Genomic DNA, 26,938 nt, shown 5'->3' on the forward strand with positions numbered 1-26,938 from the left:
AGAACAAACAACAATGAGGTACCCGTTGTAGTGTTAACTCACATATAATGAATATGCAAGCTTAGTAGCAGGAAGCTGGCGAAAAACTTTCTTTTATATGTGTCAGTGCCAGTCCGACTTCTTCCTCTTCAATAGGATACAGTTGCAAGCACACGAACTAACTGACTAACTAACTCACTAACTATCTAACAACCAGCATAATATATAAAAATCTGAATGCTTTGGAGATCACTATTCCCTTCACAAAACATTTCGCTCCTTTCTGCCTTTTGTGAAATATTTCATTTTGGTGCCTGATGAGTAACTGATCTAAATTGAAGTGAAATTTAATATGAAATATCTCTATGGAGCAGGTACAAGCATTTAAAATAATTGACACCCGTGCCTTCCGCGCTAATCTCTTCTTCTTCTTCTTTGGCTCAACAACCGATGTCGATCAAGGCCTGCCTGTACCCACTTGTGGGGGCTTGTACTCCTAAGTAAGCTTCGCGTACTCCTTCAACAAATAAACAATACCCACTCTCAGTCGTCATACTGAAGGTTTGAGAACAAACAACAATGAGGTACCCGTTGTAGTGTTAACTCACATATAATGAATATGCAAGCTTAGTAGCAGGAAGCTGGCGAAAAACTTTCTTTTATATGTGTCAGTGCCAGTCCGACTTCTTCCTCTTCAATAGGATACAGTTGCAAGCACACGAACTAACTGACTAACTAACTCACTAACTATCTAACAACCAGCATAATATATAAAAATCTGAATGCTTTGGAGATCACTATTCCCTTCACAAAACATTTCGCTCCTTTCTGCCTTTTGTGAAATATTTCATTTTGGTGCCTGATGAGTAACTGATCTAAATTGAAGTGAAATTTAATATGAAATATCTCTATGGAGCAGGTACAAGCATTTAAAATAATTGACACCCGTGCCTTCCGCGCTAATCTCTTCTTCTTCTTCTTTGGCTCAACAACCGATGTCGATCAAGGCCTGCCTGTATCCACTTGTGGGGGCTTGGCGGCTTCCAGTGACTAATTGATTCCCCCAATAGCAGGATAGTCAGTCCTACGTATGGCGGCGCGGTCTATTTGGAGATTGAACCCATGACGGGCATGTTGTTAAGTCGTACGAGTTGACGACTGTACTACGAGACCGGCCTTCCGCGCTAATACACGCTAATAAGTAGCCAATAAAATCAATAAGCCCAACGTCTATATTCTAATAAGTATACAATATATATTTTATAAATAAATATATAAAATATATTATATTATTATAAATATATTTTATAAATATTTCCTCAGCTATGTAAAAAGCATGCAATATAGCAATATACCATCCATTCAAAGGGATCAGAATATGAGCGCAATAGAATATGTTTAAAAATTATTACCGAAATTATTACGAATGTAAAGCAATGTTGTAAATTTGTTGTAGTTTAATCAATTTTATGGAATATTGAACTACACTTAATATTCCATAGGGATATTTGCTATAACAATAGGCGATGAAGTATTTAGTTTATTACAAGAATCTCTAGACATGCGAAGAGAACGATTTTGAATGAGTTGACAGTTGTTAGTTTGATAAAACTGTCAAATTTTTTATTTGCCTTTACATGTATATTCGTGAAAATTTCCGAATATCTGATCATGTGTGTAACGTGTGAAGGAGAGTTGTAGTATAATTATTACATTAAAAAACAAAAAAGTAGTCCCAGGGGCGGTCAACATACACGACCTAACAACATGCCCATCATGAGTCCCAGACTACAACGAACCGCCCCCCGTAGCAAGGACTTATTATTACTTGTTATTATTATTAGTAAGATGTTTTGAGGGACACTTTACATTCGACTTTATTGGAAAATACAGTTCTTAGTCTCATTTCTCAGTTCTCGAGAGTCTCATTTAAATACATTCCTAGAAAATTTCGCAATTTTCTGCATGGATTGATAAAATTTCATTTGCGATTTATTTGGCGGTATTTCAACAAGTTAAATTTTAATTAATTTCTTAAACTTTCTCTTGTAAATGAAAATGAATGCTTTTTCTACAGTACACTACGAAAAAAGAATTACAATACCTTTTATATATTCAATGTCTCATAATATCAAGGGCATTGAATAAAACCTTATTAACTTCGTATGCAAAATACAACAAATATATTTAGAAAAAAAAGGAAATGTTTCAATCGGTGAAGAAATCAGGTTATTCATTTATGATGCTTCAATTTAATACATTCATGCTAGGTACAATAAACATGAAAATTCCTCTAAATTACATTCTGCATGTAGAAAATGCGAATTAGTCAGAGGATATCACGAACTCTCATTGAAGTATCAGTGAGGGATTATCAGTAAAGCGACAAAATTTAACTCAGAATACACTCACACATAAAACCCTCCACACTTCACACTTCATGAGCGTCACATACCAAATCACAATTCAGTTACTTCCGTACCAAAATGCATGGCATTGTCCATACAATATACTCAGAAGGATATAACCGTATCGGATTCGTTTTATATCGTACTCTTCTCGGACTAGCCTAAAATGCTTTTTACCGGCACTTTTGCCGGTTTGGCCCGCCAGTGTGCGGCAAAACTGTAAGCGTCTTATGTGTGGTTGGTTGGATTTGCCAGCACCACGTGACCACTGGTTGTCTAGAAAGTATCACGCAGAGAAACGAGGGGGTAAGGGCACACACATTGTCTATTAGAAGAGCCAACCTTTGCAAGAAGCAGAAGAGATGCAAAAGGGTAGACGAAATCAATTTAATATTTTTCCATTTTCAATTTTCTGTATGTGTCCACCTACTAACTCTGTTCAATTCTGCTGGCTTGTGCTTCGTTCCTTACGCTTTAGCAATCCTTTGTTATTTCGGAACGATATCACATGCTAGGTCCCAAAATCTGCATCTCTGTACCCCATGCTGAGTTATTTTTTCTTCTTTGTTCAATCTGCTTTGCGTTCAATAGACGAGAGAATTGTCCTGCAACGGCAAAATCAATTTTATAGATTTGCCAACAAGTTTGCATCAGTTTCAAAGTACTAATAAAGTGTGACCTATTTAATTACTAATATACTTGTTTCCATTTGACATAGCGTTAATACTACTATCAATAATTAAAATGTAAAGGAAAAATAGAGTGGAAGTGTTATTGTTGTACCGTAGTGTTATTGGAAGTGTTATTGTTGTACAGTAGATAATCATTGAATGCTATCATAATGAAAGTATAATAGTATCTATTAAAATAATTAGTAGCAGTAAAATTATTAGTTTCAGGGTCAAAAACTCACTATGGTCATGCTAGCGCGCTAGTTTGCTTCAGCCGAAACTTCTACAATTGGCCAATACGACACTTCTGCAATTAGCAACTTAAATAGAGGAATGGGTCCCTTTTGCCCAAGTTACTTCTTTCTTACTTCTCTTTTCATTCTAAAAACATTACAAACGCGATCGTGATAAAAATAATGTATCATACAGGCAAATATTATTGCTCGTTAAGAAGGTCCTATGTATGTGTTTTAATAAAGGTAGCTGTTGTGGAAGTTATTATAACAACATGTCAGGTTAGGCATTTTAAACATTCTTCTGGAATTTGAATGATGCTATCATACTGACCATACCTCATACTAGGTAATTGCTTTAACAATATGTTATGGCCAGATACGTTACAAGCTAGGTAAACAAAAAGAATCAGAACAATTTACAGTACGAAAAAATAATCAGAATAATATAAAATCCCAAATAAAAGAAACTTTTCAAGGAATGATAACATTTTCAAATTTAGCAGTCAAAAACTAGCGCAATGTGTAATTTTACTGATTACCAAAACAGAAACATATCAATGGAAAATATGAATAGCTTACTAGTATAGTATAGCGAACATTACATGAATGACATGAATATGGTTGAATATACTATTTGATTTTTTTTAATGGTTTATTAAAGTCAAGTTCTCCTCTTCAAGATTTAGATATTCAAGGCGTAAAAAATCGTGGTGATGGCTGAATATGGCTTTAAGGTATACTGAGAAAAATAAACAAAAGTATCATCATACCTATATAAAAATGTCATTTAATCAACTTTTAGAGCGGCTGTTCATTACTTAAGATAACCAAGGAAATGATAGGTAAACATTTACAGCACGAAAGGAAACTTCGAATTAGAAAGAAAGCATAATTGAAGATTTAATTGAATACTCGTTAAACTTTCCTCAAATTATTATTATTTAACGCTGAAAAAACATAAACACATTATTATGATTTTTTCTGCTGATGATTATCATTATTCTGATGATAGCCAATTGTCCAAGATTCGCCAAAAAGCGTCGCGCCATGATGTTAATATCGATGACTTGCGATGATATTCGATGAGTAGTCGATGCGCAAGCCATACAATGGTAAGCATGACCATCTATACTGTTACTGTTGTACGAATGTAACCGAAATAGGACAAAATTAGTGTGACTAAAATTTCTTATAAATAGTTACTCTATACAGTGTACTATACACTGTATATCAACGTAACTATAAGTCATAGACTAATCTGCAAACTCAACGGTAAAATTGATTACATACCCACAAACGCTAAGATAAAGACAGCATGCCACAATATAGTTATCAGCACGATCATCTTTTTCCGATTCCTGCAATGCAATGATACCCTATAACGGGTTTTTGAGTCACATACTTTTGAAAGATTTGTTGTTTCATTATAATATATTCATACAGATTGTATATCTCTAAGAATATTAAACAATGATACCAGGGTATGCGTGTTTTGTTTACTCAATTTTTTGAATGCTTTTTGATTTGTGTCCGGGTAGATTAAACTATATATTGTTAGCTTTCATAAATTATTTGGATACAATTGATTATTGGATCTATTCTAAAATTTATTGCATGTTGCTCTATATTTTTTGAATTATTTGTTAAAAATAGATTATAAATGATTAGATTAGGATTAATCTAATCCTACTAATTGTGGTAATGGGTAAAAAATATGAAAAAAACTGTTAATTAATCATTGATCGAATCCAAACATAAAGCACAAAACATCATGAGATTTATCAACGAAAAAACAGAACTACCAGAATGACCAGAATATAAATTAATACATTTACATTAATGATTTGAAGAATTTTTTCAATATTATACTTTTATTCCATATAATAACCATCATTTAGCATACAACGATTATTTTTTTAATTAAATTTAAAAGAGCTAACCCATTTTGTCGTATTTTAATAAGTAAGCAACATTTTGAATCTCGATCAGTGGCGGATCTAACGGTAGGCGGTCTAGGCGGTCGTCTGGGGCCCCGCTGATTTAGGGGCCCCGTAGATCGCTAGTCTATAGTATGCCGTATGGATAGAGTACTATCGACAAGGGCTCCCGGAAGGATGGACGTTGGGGCCCCAAGGCTGGCGTTTCATAGGCACTCCTCCCCTTCCCCCCATCCACCCCCGCCATCAAAAAATTTAGAGCCTGTGACTGATGATCGTAGGGCCCCCCGACGGCATTTCAAGTTTACTGTTCATTCTCCCATGAGCAAGTTCAGTGTCAGTACCAACCAGCCCCTCCCCTAAAACACCATTTACAGGGGGCCTCAACTCGTCTTACCGCCAGGGCCCCCGATACTCTTAATCCGCCACTGATCTAGATACAGCTACTCTACTATATTTTATGTGAAATGAATCAATAAACAAACTTCAAAACATATACCAAATATCAGATACATAAGCAATCGAAAAACCAAAGCCCACCATTAAACCAAAACCTCACAAAACACAAAACTTCATCATGTTAAACATGCAATTGTGCCCGATTGTTTTGACATTTGATGTTTTGGTGTGACTATTTTGCCCATTTCCAAAGTCATATTGCATAAATAAAATGTTACATGTTAAATGTAAGCACTAAATTATTTATATAGCACAATCTTTAATATGGCATTTATATCTCATATTCCCATTGACCCATTGACAAGTAAAAGTATTTGTTTTACATACGATTTGATTAGTGATTTTTATGTCCTTATTCATTTGATTTCATCTTAAGAACAGAATACAAAAAACTTTTATGAAATGAAATGAATTCAAATATTGAGTTAAATATTTTTTCTGCATTTTTAATTTTTTTTAATGCCAACATTGTTTAGTTTACGTTTAGAAAAATATTTGAATTTTAAAGTTATTTTTGTAATGCAAATAAAAATTTTATAATATATTTTTTTATAGTGCCTAAGGTACCTATTTGGAACCCTTTTAATTACTTGTTTTGACTCACACATCACACAATAGTACCATCAATTGAAAAGCGATCTTATTAAATAGGGAAAACAGAATTTCCAAATATCATCAGCCTCCGGTTGGAGGCTTTTATCCTTCAAACGTTGGCACTATTTCCACCACCCTATTGCGTTCCTCGTTTTATTTTGAGCGCTTTTCATTTTTAATGGTGTTCTTTCATATATCGCGTAACACCGTTGTAACGGCTGCTAAGTTGCGGAAGGGGTCCGTGTGAGATTCGGTGTATGCTGAGTTGTTGCGCTTTGCAGATGCGTCCTGGATATTCGTAGAACATTAAAATGCTCTTTGAAACATTTATATCGACTACAAGCAAAACCCATTCGCCTTTAAAAGCATTTTCACCATACATTTCGGAATGTGAGACGGAAGAGAATATAACGGCTGCGTTTTCTATGCCATGATGCATGGTCAGAAATCTTCCTTTCGACAACACATATACTGGAGACCTTTTCTATCACGGTGTTTAATTTTTGTTGTTGTCATCCTTTCGGTCTCCATGAAAGGCTTTAGAACGTTTAAGTTACTTTTATGATAGTATTTCAAAATGAATGTCAAGAAATAGTGAAACAAAGAAGATAACTTTTGAACAAATTCGAGAGTTTCGTGTAAATTCCAAATAAATTACATTCATATAGTAGTATATAGTTATATAATATTTTTTCAGTAACTTTGGAGATTGCCTTGATCGAACGATGCGTGAATTGATGATGATTATGATGGTTCCACCTTCACCCCTGCATAGGCTGGAAAAGGAGGAATACTATTTAGATATGTTCTGAAATGTCAAGAAAAGAGAGAAGGTTAATATACATTGATACGAATACTATTTAGATATGGTCTGAAATTGCGAGAAAAGAGAGAAGATTGATATGCATTCATTCTGTTAGTATGATTTAAGATGTGTTTTTTTATTCACGTATATAACAGTTGTATTGATGATGCTTATGATGATGGTCACACCTCTACCCCTGCATATGGTCCAGAAGGATGGAACTACAATTTAGACACTTTTTTTATTTACAATAAATGTATAAATGTCCAATAGGGCTGGACAACATTTTATGTTCGCTTTATAGTTTTCTAATCAGTACGCGTCAGGATGGCCAATTCCATTTCACGCACGCGTGTCTTGAAATTATGAAGACTAGATTATATTTTTCATATTTTTTATTATTACTAGTATAAGTATTATTATTAGTATCATTATCACTAAATAGTGATGACGTTAGCGTAGCATTACATACAATACGGTACATATTTCTTACATCATTTAAACAAAACACTGTTCTTAATGTAATGAATATTTGACACTCTACATTGCATCAGCTTGAATTTACGCTCGTGCGTTCAATGTAGCTTTCGAATGTCCAAAGAGATTCAGTTTCGCTTGCATTACGTTCACGAGGGAATTAAGGAATGAAAAAGGTTCTTTTTAATTAACCTAATTGATTGTCTCTTCCTTCAGTCCAGTCAGTCAGTGTCGTTGCATGGAGTTATGCTATTACTTTTTTAACGTAAAAATACTCTATAGTATCTAGTTTCTACAGCAGTTTCAATCAAAGAAAAAGGAGTAACACATTTTATTTGGTATGATCATAAAACGTTTGCAAAACCTATATTGTTACAAAGCGTTATTTTACCAACAAAACTTATTCATTATTATTCGAGGGGTCGGCAAAGAGCTTATACGACATACGACTTTTTCGACTTACGCCTTGCTTTGGGACATTTTTCGGTCCCAAATACAGTCGTATCTCGGGGTACACCTGTATTGCTATTGATAATGAGTCAATTAAACTGTAATTAAGGATACATAGGTAAATTTTTGACATGTTACGTGTAACGTGCCGATAACAAGATACAAATGTATTGTCGGTTATCTTAATAACGCTGTTCCGTGGTCTTGAAAATTTAATTTTGGCTTTAACTATAACTAACCAGCAAAAACTATATTGCTGAACTAAAATTTCTTGAAGTGGTTCTTATTAGCAGCCACATTAGGTAAATTAGAAAGTGAGAACAATAAAAAATGCGAGTAAAATTTAAAAAAAAATGATTCAAGATAAACCAATAAAATAGCCTGGGCTCAAATTCGGAACAATCATAAACCGACTGCAATTGTTGCGTCTAGTTAGAGGAATATTTCACATACAATGTATTCCACGATATAATAGGCCTCGTATATCCGACGTGTTTTAATTGATTGGTAGTCTTAAAAATTAACTCTATATTTTTTCTAATTCAAATGTTTTTTATGTAAAGAGAGACAGAGAGAGAGAGAGAGAGAGAGAGAGAGAGAGAGAGCGAGAGATTATCAGCTACATCAACGATGATACCATTACCATAATTTTCGACTACTCGAGATTTCACCAAATGTGTTATTTTGTGCTTTGTATTTTATGTTAAAAAAGGCTTCCGAGGCTTTATAATAAAAATCACCAAAGCTGAAATCTTGTTTGCAATGTTTGATTTGAAATTCTGAATAAATGGTCGGTTAGGAAAAAAAAGATATTACTGAAATGCATTTAGTTTTCTTTTTCTACTAGTTTCTGAGTAACGTCACATTATTTACAGAATTTGTAGAGTTTCTGTAAAATGTGTAATAATGCATTTGCTTGATTTTAAACATAATGACAATGACGCTGATACAGGAATGCAAGCGTTTACTGGCAAATATTCACAATAAAAAAAAACTTCAGTAAAACAGAATAAAAATTCATTACGTAACATCAGGAAGAAGAACAAGAAGAATTATATATATAGATAGTCAAAATCTATACAAGCTTAAATGCACAGTTTTGGAAAATGTTTATATTTAAAATTGTGTGAAAACTAAGACCCGGCAATGTTTTTATGAAAATGGGAATTATCTGAAAGTAGTAGACTCCCCATATCAACCACAGAATAGTTTCCCTTGAAATCTCCGAGACCTGAAAACCCATAATCTCTCCACGTTATTACAAACACAGATCCCGAAATAAAAACATTGATTTTTGCCCTTTTTTTGCATTATCTAATCGTTATTTCGGAAAAGGAAAATTATAGCGCACAGAATATACCAAACGTTGCATTTATACTAATGATGAAGTCCTACTGTGGTTTGAAAAGTCTGTGACACAAGCACACAACAATTAACTCGTCTACCACCAAAAACCTCAGGGCACCGAGGGGGAATCGAAATGGGTGCATGCACATGCATGAAAGTGCAACAGTTAAAACCATTCAATTTCATGATTGCATCCATAAATAAAGCGATCTCCAGTAACAAACCTCCACGCTTGTGTTCGCGTGTACAGGATATAAGAGTGTTGGTGCGACGAGGTAGAAGAGAATTCGCTTGGCAGCGACAGGCCGAAGTACATAATTATTATTGGTATAATTTCGATTGAAACGAAATTAATTTAAATTAACAGAGAATGCAGAAAGCAATTCGCAAATTTATGCATTAATTCTCTGCATATTCATTCGGTTTCAATCCCTCTCGGCGAATTGGGTGTTCATTGCATGTGTGGAGGGGTTCTGAGTATTTTGAACCATCCACTCGTTGTTTCTAGCAAGGGTGCATTATAGTGTAAAGTCATTGCGGTGGCGCATGCAGAAAATGTATACAGGGCACATTGTTATGGGGAAGAGTGTGTCGGGCAGGTGATAATTTAAATTGCCTCAAACCTATGCTACCGCAGCCATCCCCACTCGAACCGATTCTAGAGATTGCATCAACAATTTACAATGCATGCCAAAAATGTGCACCATGCTGATAAAATAATATTTTAGGGGAAATTGAATTTTATTTGTTATTTGATATTTGTTAGTTCTCATACCATTAAATTAAAAAAATTATGCTAGATACTCGTATATGCAACTCGTATGACTTTACACCATTTACATCATGCATGAGTTCTAGCCAAGAATGAACCGTGCCCCAATATGTAGGATTAACTATCCTGCTATGGGGTAATCAATAAGTCACTAAAAAGCCAAGCCCATTAGTAGTTCAGACAGGCCTTGACTGACAATGGTGGTTGTGCCAAAAAAGAGGAAGATTCTAGAACTTATTTTCAAAGGAGAATTCGTACGATCTAAGCATTACAACTTAAAGAATCCACGTTTTGTTTCGTCGAGTATAAGCGAGTATTTGAGTTGAGCATATACCTATTATTATAAAGTAATTATTATAAAGCTCTAATTTTCTTTACTGTTTCCATTTTTAATTCTGTTATGTATATTGAAAATGCATTCAAAATCCTTAAATATGACTTTAAACACCCTTGACGCATGTGTCGTTGTACGAAGAGACCCACTGTTGCTTTCACCACGCGGTTTCAGTTGGAGGGTCGTCATATTGCAGAGGGTAGAGCAATAACAGGCAATGCAAATTAATTGCGATGAAAATGTGTGCTTTGGATGTTGCCAAACCAGCCCGCAATTTATCGTTTCCAGCTTGTTTTTGTTCATCAGCTTCCCATCACCGTACTGCTAGCTACCCCGATCAATCATGTTGTACCCATGAACTTTGCTGCGTTTTGTAAATGGTTGGACAACCGCAGCAAAAGAGCAGAGTGGAAACTAGAGGTCGGTGCCTACTGATTCGGCTAAAAGCGAATGCATCGCGAGTGTCCCTACTTTATGCTGGTGTTAGTGTGTATACGTACAAGTAAATGATCCTGAACATTTGCGTATTTCTATGTAGGCATTGAAAAGGATCGTAATAATCAGAAGGTAGTAAAAAAATGATACAATCAGAAAACAGATCATTTACTTCTCACACAGCGTGCTTGCGTAACGAAGAGAGAAAAGGATATCGAATGTGCAGAGCATAACAGAAAAGGATAAACATCATGAATATACGGCATTTGCTCTTGGTACTCTATTAAGCGCTTTCCCTACCATTCGGATTTCCTCTGGCTGCGCAATATCCAAACAATTTTCTCGCCCCTTGTTCTAGCCCTTCCCTACAGCACCACGCAGAGAGGGATGAAATCCGCGTGGCGTTGCATGTGATTATATTAATTACATTTTACAAGCAATTATAATATAAATTAATTAACGCGTGCAAAATTCAGTTCCTGTCTCATGAATGCCGCACACTCTTGAGGGAGCGATTGTAGAGACGGGTTACCATTGCCATATTGCACTACAGATAATGATGATACAGGGGTTCCCGCAACAGCTTACATTACACTTGTTGGTTGTTTTTAGTTTGTGTAGCTCAAAATGTTTAGTTTATTTGTTTGGCTTATTTATGGTTTGTACATATTGTTTATGTTTTTCGAATTTTATTTCATATGACACACAAACGGTTTATCGGATTCGGTAGAGACACGAACCCTGTCCTTGGAGACCGATTGGGAATGCAAATTACTGCATGGCGGCGGAGATTATTATGTACTCGAATGTGGTTTTTGATGTTGCTTTTATTGATATGTTGCCTTGCAGGGAAGAAGTAAAATGAGCTACAGGAGCACCTATGCGCATACACCCTAACGGATCACAGAACAAATGTTTTAGAGTCGGATGCAATGCGAAAAAGAGACTTTCTGTTCGCTGACACATTAATGGAATGGAGGAACCAGCCCGATGTCCCTACCGCAAAATTCCGTGGTCAGCGTTATTGCAGTATTGTTCCTCTTTCCCACAAATTGGATTAATTCGCATTGCCTTCATGGCACTTCCCCATCCCAGCGTATGAGCGTAATGAGCATCAAGCATTGATGGAGGCTGTGCAACTAATTAATAATAAACATTTTATGGCAAAATACTTAGTTAAACTTACCGAATGTAAGGTAGCAAATAGCTACCACCAAATATATGGATAACAGATATTAATACAAATCACGTAAAATACATGATTTTAATTGTGATGTTTTAAAGGGTTTGAATTCCTGAAAAAATCACGTCTTTGTATATGCAGCATGTGGAAATGCTTTGAACATATACTATTTAACCCGTTTTTTTAATAGAAAGTGTAATATGCTTTCAAAATTCGGTCGCAGTCTGTTGCTTGAAATAAAACAGAATTTATTTTTTCGTTTGTTTGATACTATCAAAAATAATAACCTAAACCATCCCAATGAATGCAAAAAATTCTCTCTTTTTTAATATCTCAATCTTTCCCTCTTTATTTATTTGAATCTGGTTGTCTCTCTCTCTCTCTCTCTCTCTCTCTTTCTCTCTCGCTCTCTCTTTCCCTCTGTCAAGTACTTATTCTCACTAAATTCGTTATCTCTACAACCCAATTTGACTTTCTCTCAGAAATACCATTCTTCTAATAATATAATGTTAAACTTATACATGACACAAGGATGCATCATTATTGACACTCTTTTGTCATGCAGCATGATACCAAAAACGAGGTTGCGTTGAAAATGGTTATAATTGGCAAAGTTTATTATGGAATAAGAAAAATAAATTAACCAACCGTCGTTTGCCGCATCTCGCTTCCTTGATAAGGAACGTTCCTTATGTCGATCGTTGCCTATGCAAACAAATACTTGTAAGGTCTAGTTCCTCGGCTCGATATTAAATTATCTACTACTCATAAGAATTATGAAATTGAGCCTCTCTTTCGCGTATTGTTTTCCATCAACTACCTTTAATGTGGTGTCATAAATATGGTAAATGTACCAATTATTACCTTTAAACATTCAATTACAAGTAATTTACCTTTTTCCACTTGAAGCGATTCTGTGGTAAAATAGTCGACTCGCGTGACCTTACAACATGCCCGTCGCTCGTGGTTCAAGCCTCATATGGACCGTCCCCCCATCGCAAGGACTGACTATTCGGCTACGTGGTACTGAAAAAGTATCGAAAGTCTATCTAGACCGGCATGACCGCGTAGGTCATTACGCCAACAAGGAGAAGCAGAAGATTCGAGATCGACTGTCATTGTTCCCAAACTTATGTTGTTTTTGACAACTGTTTATGATAAACTATACTTTCAGCTCTTTCTAAAATGAACAGCTCAAGCCTAAACAATAAGGAAACAGTGGGACAAATTCTATTGGCAGATAGATAGTACTACAAAAAAACTAAAATGTGTTGTTCGTTGAGAACGTCAGTACCGTAAAAAATGTTCTATAAGTTTTATATCAATGACATAAAAAATTGAATATTTTCTCTCATAAACAGGCTCGCAGTGTTCATGAATATCTTCAATTCGCTCTTTTGCATAAAAAATTTGCTAGTCCTGATATAATAGACTGCCACATTAATGTTTTCCTCGATTTTAGTGTAACATGTAATTCAAATTTATTGTCTTTTTACATAATGTTGTCATTCATTTTGGCATGTTATACCAAAGCCCTAATATAAGGATAGATAACAAATATGCTTCATAATGGACATGCATATCCTACTTCTTCTTCTACTTGGTTTAACGTCCTACGTGGATATGCCGGCTTATACAGAATTTCGAGACTTTATTCAGTACCAGAAAGCCAGATAATATGGCCTTGCTACGGGGGAACGGTACATTCTACACTTGTAGCCTACGATGGGCATGTAGTCAAGTCGCGTAACATGAGAACTGTATCACAGGGGCGTCCCGGACATGGATATAAATCGACTGAAGGTTATGAATCTCTTAAGTTAATTCATTATCATTATTGTACGAAATGTATAGAATTTTTATTCTTGTAGGCTTGATGTAGTTGTTGTTTTAAAGTAAAAGTAATCGTTCACGTGTGTATCGTATTTCTTGGAATTACGTACACGTAAGACATTTTTATCATTTCATATTTTCTAACTAATATAAATTTAATCTGTAAAATCTCTCCACACTCCACTGTTATTTTCACGTTGATAATTACTTCTACATTACATTCCGATGTACTTCAATGTAACTGAACCATATTAATATGAATTTTCGACAATATTAGTACATCATGGCAATCATGTTGTTACGCACGCGATTCTAAATTTCTTTTTTTTTACCAATCTAATCGTAGTAACCATTGTTTATCCTTCCAAGTCAAAATAAGATGTTTCTGGAAACACGAATTATCCCGTCCGAACGGATATTCGGGTAAACTTGGGAGGATAATTTTAGTATAAAAGTAGACCATATTTTGAATAAAGCAGGATTCAAACGCAGAAGCTCTTGGAGTAAAGAGGTTTAATTCTAAATATCCGAAATAGGACAGAGCCCCTGGATTTCCGAGCCAAACACCCCCTTCCGTCTGCATAGGCTTCCCAACCTTGGATCAGAAGCAACTAGCGGGAAGGACTGGTTAGTAGGCGAAGTATCAAATACTCTGTCCACTCTGCTGCTGTTTGTTTCTCCTCCGTTACAACCCTGCAACTCTTGCTGAGGGCCAAACCTTCGCGTGGCCTGCCGGAGAAGCTCGGATCGTAATACATGTACAATTAAAAGCGAAATTAATTAAATTAAATTTATTTTTTTAAAAAAGGTGAGTGTATGGAATTTGAAGCTATCCGTATTTTTACTCATAACGCTAATTGGCTGATAGTTAATTAAAAAAGCACGCGTTCTATTGAAAAACAGACAATGTTCAACAATTTGTTTAAAATCTGATGGTCCATTGAGAAAAACAAATCATTTCTTTTATTCCTTATGGTAAATTGTGTCAATTCAAAAAACGACAATTCGGTAACATTCAACAGAACGATTGTTGTTTGATGACGAATCCCTTTTTGCGTTTCCATGATAAGATTCTTTTATGAATTAGAAAATGACAATTTCATATATACATGCAATTCTATGTTTTCATCGTTTTGAAATCACTTAAAACACTTAGCCACATCCTATGCGCAGGGATCACAAAACTAAGTTTATATACCAAAATGCACAGTTTTTCTTTGCATCTGTCAAAGAATTACAAGCAACGACGATTCGTGCCTTCCAAAAAAGCATGAAAATAATTCGTCGAATCCTGTTTGATTTCCGGGGCCATAGAAAACTGTGATTTTGACAGAAGTTTTCAAGCAGAAATCATTCGATGGAAACAAGGCTATTCAACAGCCGGTATTATTATTTTTTATTTTTTTAAAGCATTTTTTATTAGTTTTGGTCTAAATTAAAAAGAGAACAATATCAGGACCAAGAATGGGGTCCAGGATCTGTTCCAGGACCGATATGGAATCATAATCAAATCAAGGACCAGTATAGGTTTGCGATCAGTTCAAGTATCGGTAGGTATATATTAAAGGAAGTGTATGGGGTCAGGATCAGTCCCAGAACCGATATGGGTTTCAGTGTAAGTTCTGGTATGGGTTCGGAACCAGTGATTCTGGGTAAGGGTCAGCTCCAGCATGAGTTCTGTAAATTTCCAGAATGCGTTTGGGATCAGTCCCAGGATCGCTATGGGTTCCTAATCAGTTTCTCTTAATGTGTGTCTTAGAGTTAAAAGTCACCTGCATATTGCGTTGTCTTTTCAAAAATCTTGAGCACGCATCCTCAAGTAATTAAATACTTCCGAAATTATCTTGCATAACCCTGTAACTGGGTCAAATTAATTTGTTGCACTGAAAATTGACATTTACGAATGTTATCAAACTATCCATATTTACCAAATTTTCACATGAAGCTAGAAAGTTAGACTCAAAACATTTCAACACTCCATACAAAACTACACACAAACTAAACGCCTCAGGTTTAAAGCCTAGATTGGGGCGCTTTCCATATTAAGTTCGTGGGCTGAAATTTCAGCCTGTCAGCTGTTTGCATTGTATAGCAGTTTTCGAGCAGCTATCTAAGTGAATATAATATACAGGTGGGCTTATCCCAAGGTATATGAATTTAGAAGGCTGATTTTTATCGCTTCTGTTTCTAAATCATGATTAGAAGAATATTTTGTGTATTCGTCAAGCCTGCAGAGAGCTTGTTTGAGCAAAAGTTTTCGCCCATCCTGTCAAAAAGTGATATTCAAATTTGGTTATAAAAAACATGCTATGAGAACACCTGGACTACATGCACTTTGATTCTGGATTCCATCACCCGATCTCTTTAATGCACCTTGAGATAAATGTTAAACCCCATCTTGTTTTGCCATTTTTCGAGCAGGTACTCGAATCTAATTCTAGCTTTGAGGCTAGAATAATCTAGTCTGAAAATTGATGGCTAGTTTTATTTGTGGTTTTGTATGGAGTTTTTACATGATTTCAGCCTCCAACTGTCAAACTCCATACAAAAAACTAACTAGAATCGTGAAGGGCCCCATTATTAGGTTTAAGCCTGCTATAGTATACATATTTTGTCAATAAAGATTGAAAACTTTTTGAAATGATGTTTTAAAAAGAATTCTTCTTTTACTTTTTCTTCTTCTTATACCTGGCTTAATAGCATACGCGTATGCTATGCGTTGATGCCTCCCAAGAACAATAAAAAAATATTTTTACTCATTTCAAAACGTAAAAATGGAAAGAAAACTATATTCTCGATGCATAATTGTTTATACTCAATTGTAAATGGCTGATGATTTGCTTCAACTGAAAAGAATACAGCAGGATTTGTTAGTGCTTTCATTAAAACTTTATTTTCTTGTGCTTTACTGGTATAAAAAAAATCCGCCATGTGCGACTACCGCGAGCAATGAAAATTATTGAAACAACATATAGAATATTCAAATACAGTTGTAGGTTCAAATGATGTAGATGACCTTGCAAAACATCCAAACGCGCTTCAAAACTATCCAAACTATCCATTCTGATTCATAACAACCCATAGAAACTAAATAATAACTGTTCTTATATGGCTTTACAACCGTTGGTATGTACTTGCCTTGACCACTAATAGGGTTTGACGCTCTGTGACTTGCTGATGTATCCATAACAGAATACTCAGTTAGTGATAGCTAGCTAATCGAATAACTGTAAAGCTTGCTCTTTACTCTTACCAGTCTAAAAATAAACTTTTTTCAAAAATTTCCTTTTTTTGTTTTTTTTTCATTTGTACTCACCAACATCGTATTCACTAATATAATTAATTTTTGTTTTTAATATTTTGCAGCATAATATACAAAACTTGTTATGAATGGACGAACACGGGTTTGTGAGCTAGATCATGATTGTGTAAATCATTACGTTGCAGCACAAAGTCATAAATCGGCCATTGTCAGGAATGCACAGCACTGAAAATGTTGCTGGTAAGTTTTCAACTAACAAAAACCAGTGGCCAGATTTTTTTCATATTTTTAACATATCAGTAGGTTGCAAACGTAGTAATTTTGACGCAACGTATCACACTGAAAAAAATAACATAATAAAGAAAAAGTGGTTTTTATTTTCCTAAGCTGTTTATGGGAGCATAATAATTATAATCACTGAGAAGTGTTCAGTTTCACTATGTTTTGATAAAACTTTCATTCCAATTATCATCTTGCGATGCTGATACCAGCACACCATCTTACTTTTCTGAGCAGTCAATTAATTCATAGACACAAACAAACAGGAACATCAACTCCATGTGCGCTGTTCACTAATGGCATTTAATGTTGAACATTCAAACCGCATGAAATGTAACAAAAGAATCGCAGGAAGGGAAAACATGAATAGGGATCCATGAAGGGATGTGGTTCATTACTTTCATCTTGTGACGTATTCTCATTGTAAATCTAATTAAAATATTTCTCAAATGGGTTAATAGTACAAACCAGTTTGGTTGAATTATGATGTCTTCGTCTCATCATCCATTGAAATCTTATTTGCAAGTAAAAGTGTGTTCCATGTTGACAAAATTGCTCAACCTAACGTCTGAGTGAAACTTTGAAATTTATGTATCAATTTAATACAAAATACAGCATGATATGAATGCAATATGAAGAATAATTAAATTATAAATAAATTACAACATTTCTTGCAATAAAAAAGAAAGTTAAAAAAAACATTAAAGCATTATTTCTAGTTGAGCTTGCTGTACAAATCAATATAATACCTTATAAAGAGTAATATATTGTCAGTAAATTTTCTAATTCTGAACTAGTTCTGAAATTGCTGCATGCAGGTGTTAATTTTGTTCACTGATTGATCAATTTTCTTAAAAGGTTTTCGTTGCAGTATGGACGTAATCGATTACGTAATTTATTTGGCTGGCTGAATGATGCTCCATTTTCTTACTAAAATCTCGTTAATGTAAAGACATGGAAAAGCAATCATCCCCCAGTCCCTAGCTTGTAAACTTATCTGCACCGGGACACAAGTTCATGCGTGTGGACATAAATATGAAGCTCTCAACTGTACTATTAACCAAAGCTAGAAGGAAAGTATTACATCATCAATATGCACTGAATTTTTGAAATGCTTTATAGAGTTAAATGAGGATATGAGTGCGAAGACAATAGAATCGTTAATAAGCAATAGTGCCTAATGTTACTTATAATTAAATATACGGAATAGGTTTTCGATGTGCATACAATTTTACGAAATTTAGTTCACATAAAAATGTTTTGTGATTTGCTGTGACCATCAATGGCACTATTAGTTACGATAAGCTGCCATCGGTCCATTCTATTTCAATTACTTTTCCCTCCCTACTCTTTCTGATTCAGTTTTACATCCTTACAGGGCAGTATAAAATGAAAATAGCTTCTAACATAAAAAATAACAAAGACATAAAAAGTGGAAAACTATGGAACACGGTTTTGCTGTTTCCTGAGGCACATCTATCTCCGATCGGTAGAAAAGCTCGGTTCAGCTGTGCTCTTTGCCAGCTAATGGATATTGAAAATTGTTGTTTTATTTATTGGGATCTTTTTTCGATACTTTATCATTGTTTGTCGGTTCCAAGGCACTCCAACTTGATCTATCCACCTACGGTCATGGTAAATAGCAAGGCATTCGGTATTCTCTGAACATTGTTTTCCGTGCAATTGTGTCCAACACTTTATAGATCCATCCTTAAACGACAGTGGGCGAAACAGAGCCAAAAAGAAAAAAAAATACGCAAACATTCACTTGGAAAATTTGGGAAATTGTACTGTAGTCTGAATCAATGTGTGATATTTTAAACTTCAATTCATTCCAAAAGTCCACTTCCACCGTTGTGTATGTGTGTATGTGTGAAAGAGAGAGAGAGAGAGAGAGAGAGAGAGAGAGATAAAGAGAGAATGAGAAATAATACTAGGACAAGCAACCCAGCCAATTGTACCCAGCTGGGCAACGCAAAAGACAATCACAGTAGAATAGTATATAACGAAATGAAGCTACGCCGTGTGTGAGTGCGGACGAAATAGGATAAATTCTTCGTTATTTTCACTGTCCATCACAGTTTTTCCTTCCGGTCAACCAGTTGTACCACTTGATCCTTGAGAGACATTTGTGAGGTTAGCTTTCTAAAGCGAGGGAAAACTATCCATACGACAATTCCAACTCGCCAGTATAGCCAACCCTCTTGCCATATCCAATGTTTGGCTATAGTGAGGGAAATGGGTAAAATTGGACACATAAGAAAAAGGAAGAAAAAATGCTCGACTATCAACCTCCCGGCAAAAAAGGGGTTCCTGAAGAAAGTCAATTCAAAACTGTCACCGAACCGGAAAAGTGAATTATATTGAAAGATTTCCATTTTCAGCTGAACTTTTCGGTGCCGTTTTCGACCAGACTCATCCGTAACCTATCCTTTCTAGCACGAATTTAGCGAAAGTATCCTCGACATTGGCAGTCGTTCTAGTCGGCAACAACGACCAATGAATCAATCCCCGGTCATCACCATCATCACTATCATCATCAACGATGGAGAAGTAAGTTAGTATTGGTCCTCCATAAAACGATAATAGCATCAGAAAGCTTTCCATGTGGCTGCCTTAGGGCTTGATGCCTTGACGCGTTTATGTACCGATTTCAATTAGTGACATATAGCTGGACATAATACTGCAGAGCCTTTTCTCCGTGGTTCAAGGCTCACACACTCTGTTTAACTAGTTAAGTTTCGGAAAGAGCTCTATCAATTCATTCATTAGTTTTAATGGCGATGCGGGCCTTTACTCGTAGTTTAATAATGAAATTGAAATGTAAAATGACTACATACAATGACTACATGAACAACATGTGCTACATGTAAACAAATAGTAAATTCAATTCATGTACTGAAAGTGTAATATTATTTTTATGATTATTTTAATTTATTCTTTTGCAAACTTTTGAATATTTTGCGATTATTATTGTTATTCATACGTATTTGTACGACATTTGTGCTACTTTACGCGTAATATAACCGAGTGAAAAAGACCAGCCTAGGAACATAATTAGCTTGTTAATTTTGCGCTGCGACCATGCGTTAATCACGTTCTCGGATAAGATTAACACTTCGTTAAAGACACGCATGAAATACATCAACAAAGTTATGGTAATGTAGTTTATTTAATGTAGTCCTTTGATTTGGCAAGTAATAGAGTATGTGTGTATGAGTGTCAGCAGTATGAAATAACAGCCAATTAGAGCGTATTGTGAGCATAGGATCTCAGTAAATACTCCCAGTGGATATAGCTTCTACCTTCAACTCACTACGCTCGAACGTAGCAGTCGACAGAAGTGGAGGTGCCATCGTGCCACCCCGTTTCATGCAAGGAGGCCATACCATCAGAAATATAATTATATAATAATAACAATAATAAGAACAAGAATAATACTAATCTTCACATCGAAAAGAAAAGAGAACGTAATTGAAATTACATTTCGCCAACGCAAACCGCTTCACTCCAGCGTTGCTGCTAATGTTACTAATTTCCGACGAATAATGATCCTTGTTGCATGCGGTCTACTGTCAAAAGGCTGAAAGGCAATGTGTTACACCCACGGACAAACAACCACACCACATCGAAGAAGAAAGTGCTGCAGCTTCGGATTCCAAACAGTCATTTCACAATCATACAAGAAGTCAGTCAATTTGGCGTTGCCTTTGAATTGCCGCGATGTTTATGTGGGGTTTTTTTTATTATAAGTAGCAGAACCGAGGTATAACCGAGTTTCTGAAATGTTGAGATGAAATTTACCATCTTTCAGACTTGCTAATCCTTCCTCTGTTGCGATTTTTTTAGATGTTTTGGGTAGCCGAAAACCCGAAAAAATGCTGTGTTGGTTGACGCAGCCTGCCCAAAAATCCATCATTTTTCTTGAATAATGAAATTAATTTAATAAATCTGTAATGTAAACATCATCGTAATAATGTTTCCTCTCTGCACACTCTTCGTAATTAAGTAGCCGGGTAAGACTCTAGCTTTTCATTTCGCCTTCACATGCCGAGGGGACGCCATTTTACTCACCATGAGTAACTGGGAGATGAGTATAATTAAATGAAAACTTAATTAAATAATTTGCTGGTTAAAAAAAACGAGCTACGGTTCCAAAAGAGTTGGAAGTGGTTGAATTTATTTTAAGAAGCGCTGAAGAAACCTTTTGAGTTTGTTTCTTTCTTCGTTTGTTAATGATATGCGATTCTTTTGAAATCTGCTCTCGCATGAAATTGTTGTCAGTTTTTTTTAATTCCATAAATAAGATTTATTGGTTGGTTGGTAAAAATATAAAAATTAAAACAAGGGGGTAGTTACGGATTATATAGAATTCATACGTAATAACGAACATGTTTGTCATGTATTAAGCATTCGTCTTGACTAGCCACTTAATTAACGTTTTAATTCAATTTAATTGAATTTTGATCAGCACGACTTTTTATCAACCGCATTGCTTTTAATCAATTTTTTTTACATTCATAGAAAATATATTTTTTTCGATTGATTTGAAAATTATACTTATGATCTTATTGATTTGAAAATGATACTTATGATTATGATTGATCTGAAAATTATACGTAATAATAATTCGGCGGAAAATTATCGTGTATGGCGTCTGACTCGGATAAATAATTGTTTATTTGTTTATTTGTTTTCAATATTTCTTGATCAACCATAATAATCTTATTGAAGTTTTAATATTTATTATATTTTATGCCAATGCATTCATAAATAAAAACATATGCAAATAATTAATAAAAACTATAGAACGAGATAAATCACATAAAATTTAGTCGTTACCAAAGTGTGTGCAACGAGCAAACAAAGCCAACCAATTAGCGGTCATATTGGAACTGATTCCCTTAGCTCTGATAAGTTCGTGTTCTCCATGACCTGTGTTTCTTATTGCAAAGAATAGAAACGTTTGCTCTTGTAAAGCTCTTCTTGGGACGGACCAATTTATATATTCAAGAACTTTTGATCCAACGATAGTTCTCTGAAATATGCTGGGAACGAATAATGCCTGAGCATTTCTTCGCACAACTTTAATATAAATCCAAAAAATCTCACTAAAGAATACTCAAACGAATTAAAAAACCAAAAGTTATGAGCTAGATGCAGCATTCCAGACAAAGTGTAAACAAAAACACTGTGCGAGATAAATGTCAAACCAAGACTTATTTTACTCACTCTCATTTATAAGTTCCTTAATGATGTATCGAATATATTGGATTGCATTATGTTTGAGGTCACCTGGTGAGCGCTCTGCCTTTGAAAGATTGTACCGAGATGTTAAACTCAAACAGTGTGTAAACCTCATAAAACGATCTGCTCATGGATGTTAACGATCACCTGATCCACCTGTAGTGGTACCGAAATAGATAAAGTAGATACATCGGTAACTATTATAAACTATGCGTCAGTAACAAGGTTTATAAACTACTACTGGTTGGCCCGTCCAGTGTACTTTGACAAATCTTCATATGACAGGTAGGGAGTCCGAAGTTACTTAGCTACTCATATAAAGTCCTTGGCAACCATAACACCCTATCTGCCAATCTCATAGAAATCTTAATAAAAAAAATCCACCTGTAGTCTATGTAGCCTAGAGGCGGTCTCGTGGTACAGTCGTCAACTCGAACGACTCAATAACATGCCCGTCATGGGTTCAAGCCCAGAATGGGACCGTCCCCCAGTAGCAAGGATTTGACTATCCGGCTCTACGTGGTAATTAATTAGGTCTCGAAAGCCTATGTACAGGCCGGAATGTCCGCGTAGGACATTACGCCAAATAGAAGAAGAAGAAGTATATCTAGCCACCTTGAACAGAAGAAAAATTAAATCAGAACAGAAGAAATGAGTCAAAACTGATCAAGCATGCGAAGAATCGGCGTGTGTTAACATTTTTTCAGACTGAAATACACTAGGCTGAAAATCTGGGCACATCATTATTCAATTCTTGCAAGATAATTTTCAACAGCTTTCATTATTTGTAACAGCTAGGCTATAAAAAAAGCTCAATGGTGAATAAAACCATTTGCATTGGAAACTGACTCGAAAAACGGTTTGATGGGCTGTCCAGTTTTATTGATCATTTGAATAGAAAAATAGATAATGATTTTGATGATACTTTTCACGTTTGACTCTATACTAATGTCAAAATCAGATAGTGAGTTTTTATATCTACATAAGTAAAATCTCCCAATGATACATTGTTTGATCTTTTAATATGTGTGTGTGTGTGTGTGATGTTGTTTTTTTCAAGTAAAGGTGCTTTAAATAAATACAATCCAACATATTTACTTTGAACATAAATTTTAAAAATACTCGCTTATATTAACATACATATAATGCCTTTTGTCCAACATATAATGACTTAACTTTAGTATTGAAAAAAACGATAAAGATCCCCAAGTTCCAAAATTCGCCGACATTCAACGCAATTGCTGTGAATGTGTATTTTTTGCGAACGAAGAAACCATTCTCATTCTACTCCACACGGTCAATAATCCAAAGCAGCAGAACAAAACCAAACGATCAGGCAAAGTGCTTCCTAATGATGTCTGAAGCAAGAAGAATGGATGTCTGTAATTTTAGTGAATGAATGCAATTAAAAGCTTTTCTACTTTTGCTGTCAACTCGCACTCTTGCCCCACACAGCACGAGTGGCACCATAGTCGGTTCCTCGGTCACTGCGTATTTATGAACTTGAGTTTATTTCGACTCCATGTTCTACCACATTGTACTGTTTATACTGCACATGAGGAATCAAATGGCATGAGAATGGACAATATTTGGCCATAAGCTGAATATTTACCCTCATACTTGGGATAAATAATGTTGAATTATTTGGTTCAATAATTCGATAGAATAAAAAATCTATGTTGCAGTAGATTTTACGTAACAATTTTTATAACATTTCCTAAATCACAATGTTTTTTTTCATCTGATCCAAAGCCATAGTGCAACAATGTGCAGTAAAAGGAAATCCTTTAAATCGTTTCGTTTCTGTGCGGTGCAGTGAGGTTAACTTTTATCCGACAATGCTGTAGAGTGCTTCCGTTTGCATAGCCAGCTTCTGTTGAGAGATACATACCCAGCTCTTCTCCGTTCAGTGACTGTTTTACAGTATTGAAATGGGCATAAAATGACATTCACCGTTCGCTGTACGTACTGGCCCTCCTTTACTGGCCAGCATTCTTATCATTGACCTCGGATCACATTTGAGGAAGCATTCTATTAGATACTCATGTTATGTCCACATTGCACACGCTAAAGCACCGACTAACAGAACGTCTGGTTGCGGGATTCAGGCGCAGAAGGGAACAAGTCATCGTCGCCATCACCATCTCTTCGTCAGCATTATTATATAATAACGTAAGGCTTACCTTCAAATTTCAAGACAGTTCCCCATATAATGGAATTTCAATTTGATATTGTAATTATACGGTTCATTTGCGACGATAAAAATAGCCACACAAAATATACTCTCAGCTTTTGATTGGTTTATACTTCGCCCCTGCAGCATCTTCCTACTGTTGCGACAACCCCATTTAAAGCAGCTGGTGTTCGGTGCTCCTTCGCCCTATCTTCGAGCATCCGTACGCTCCTGGCTCTAACAGTTGGGATTTTTCCTTTCCCATGTTTAACACAGACAATGGTGAATGAACCTCAGCAGAAACAAGCTGTAAGAAAGTCTATTAAGTTTGTACCCATTTATCAAGCACCAAAGATCACATTGGAATAAATTGAAAACTATGGCACGTGGCGTACGAACTGTGAGGAAGATTCGGCAAATATGATGGGTCTTTTGACTTTAGCCTAAACAATTTCACTTGTTATTATTTACTTGGTCGGGTTAAGAGAGTGTTAGGATTTGGGAAAGCAAAATGGTATTATTTTTATATAAAATCTTTAAACTATAATTCATCAACTTGAATTATACTTCATCTACGTGATTTAAAATTGTCATAATATTTTAATAGAAATTTTATTGAGATTTATACTAAAGGCATACCGATAAATATCTTGAAATACCGAATTGACTGTCCGTTCATCGAATTTATTGATAGGTAGGATATATTGTATTAATTTATCCTGGTAGGTTTTAATGTGAACTAGTATAAAACAAGAAAATTCCCTTATTTAATCATATAATAGTCTGCCCTGTTGATAGACTGGTTTGATTGGCTTTACATTAGTGAGAATACAAGACAACCATAATAAATAGTCATGCCTTATCAGTCTCTCAAATCAACAGAAGCTCTCTGATTTTCTTAACGTTCTTTTAACTTCTTCTACGAACATTTGCTTAGTTACCAAAGCTGAAGAAAAACTTGTTGTATTCCCTTTGCCTAGGCACAGTTTTATTTCGTTTAAAGTTTTTTTTGTTTTTTTTTTACCGCTTTACCTTATTCTGCACTAGCAAAGTATAGACTTAAATGAAACCACTTCTAGTTGAATCAAATTAGGAAATCATTAGTCTAATAGCTAATACGTGTATGCTACTATTTAGCAATATTTATTTGTGGTTCATTTGAGCGCAAACTATACAAGTTATGTTTCATGAGCCATAAGCTGATTTTGAGTTCCCAGCATTTTTTACAACTACTTTTCATGAATTGGCACGCAAAACAAATTGACTACTGTAATGCGTACATAATCGTTTTAGTTATTATCAATCGTTTGTTAAATTGGTTTAATCTTTCATCAATAATTTTATTTGGTTTGCGTGAATATGTTAAACTTCAACCCAAAATGTATTCGGTTCTCTGGAAAAACGCTCTCTGAGCGAAATGTAGCAACAGTTTTGATTCATCCTACTTCCTTATCGAGCTCGTCCCGAGCAGGGCGGCAAAAGAAGCGACGAAAACTGTAGGTTTTATGTTTCTACTTCCAAACAGCCGTCCCTCCATCGGTCATACATCTTTCGAATTATTCTAGCGGCGGTTTCGTGCTGGACCGCAGACTAAAGCAGCCTTCTTTGCTACCACGCACACGCCTTGCATCTATGCGTGTGTATGTGTGTGTTTGAGAGAGTGTGCGCGCGTAATTTCAGACCCGGTCAAACAGAAGGAGGACGCAGTTGCGATGGAGTTGGAGTACCGTAATCAAGAAAATTTTCTTAATTAATTTCTTACATACTCCTTTACCCGGGACGCTTCCTTTGCCACTGTTCTTTGCGGTGCCTTCGTGTGGACTGCTGGAAAAATCCCGTCCTTTCCCACCTCACACGTACATAAAGCGTCTATACGCACCCACATCCACCCGCATACCCATTGCTACCGGCAAGCCCCAGAAATCTAACTTAATTTATGTGCATACTTTGTTTTGGCGTCCTGACAGTTTTGCCTTCACTTTCCTCCTCCAGCTTCAATCAATCTCTCTTGTTCTCTCTTTTACTGTCGTCCACACTGTTTTCCTGGTCCTTGTTGG

At 35.5% G+C, this 26,938-nt stretch overlaps 1 protein-coding gene across 1 annotated transcript in view; it reads left to right on the plus strand.

Moving 5' to 3' along the window:
- The first annotated feature begins 17,290 nt into the window (after nucleotides 1-17,290).
- LOC1272655 (LIM/homeobox protein Lhx6) overlaps nucleotides 17,291-26,938 on the plus strand; it is a 28,341-nt gene continuing 18,693 nt past the window's right edge. The window contains 1 exon segment of the mRNA XM_061654169.1: nucleotides 17,291-17,422. Within this exon segment, the coding sequence (XP_061510153.1) occupies nucleotides 17,414-17,422 (9 nt within the window). The 5' untranslated portion in view covers nucleotides 17,291-17,413.

The sequence above is a fragment of the Anopheles gambiae genome, chromosome 3 (genome assembly GCF_943734735.2).
Source record: "Anopheles gambiae chromosome 3, idAnoGambNW_F1_1, whole genome shotgun sequence".
Lineage (NCBI taxonomy): Eukaryota > Metazoa > Arthropoda > Insecta > Diptera > Culicidae > Anopheles > Anopheles gambiae.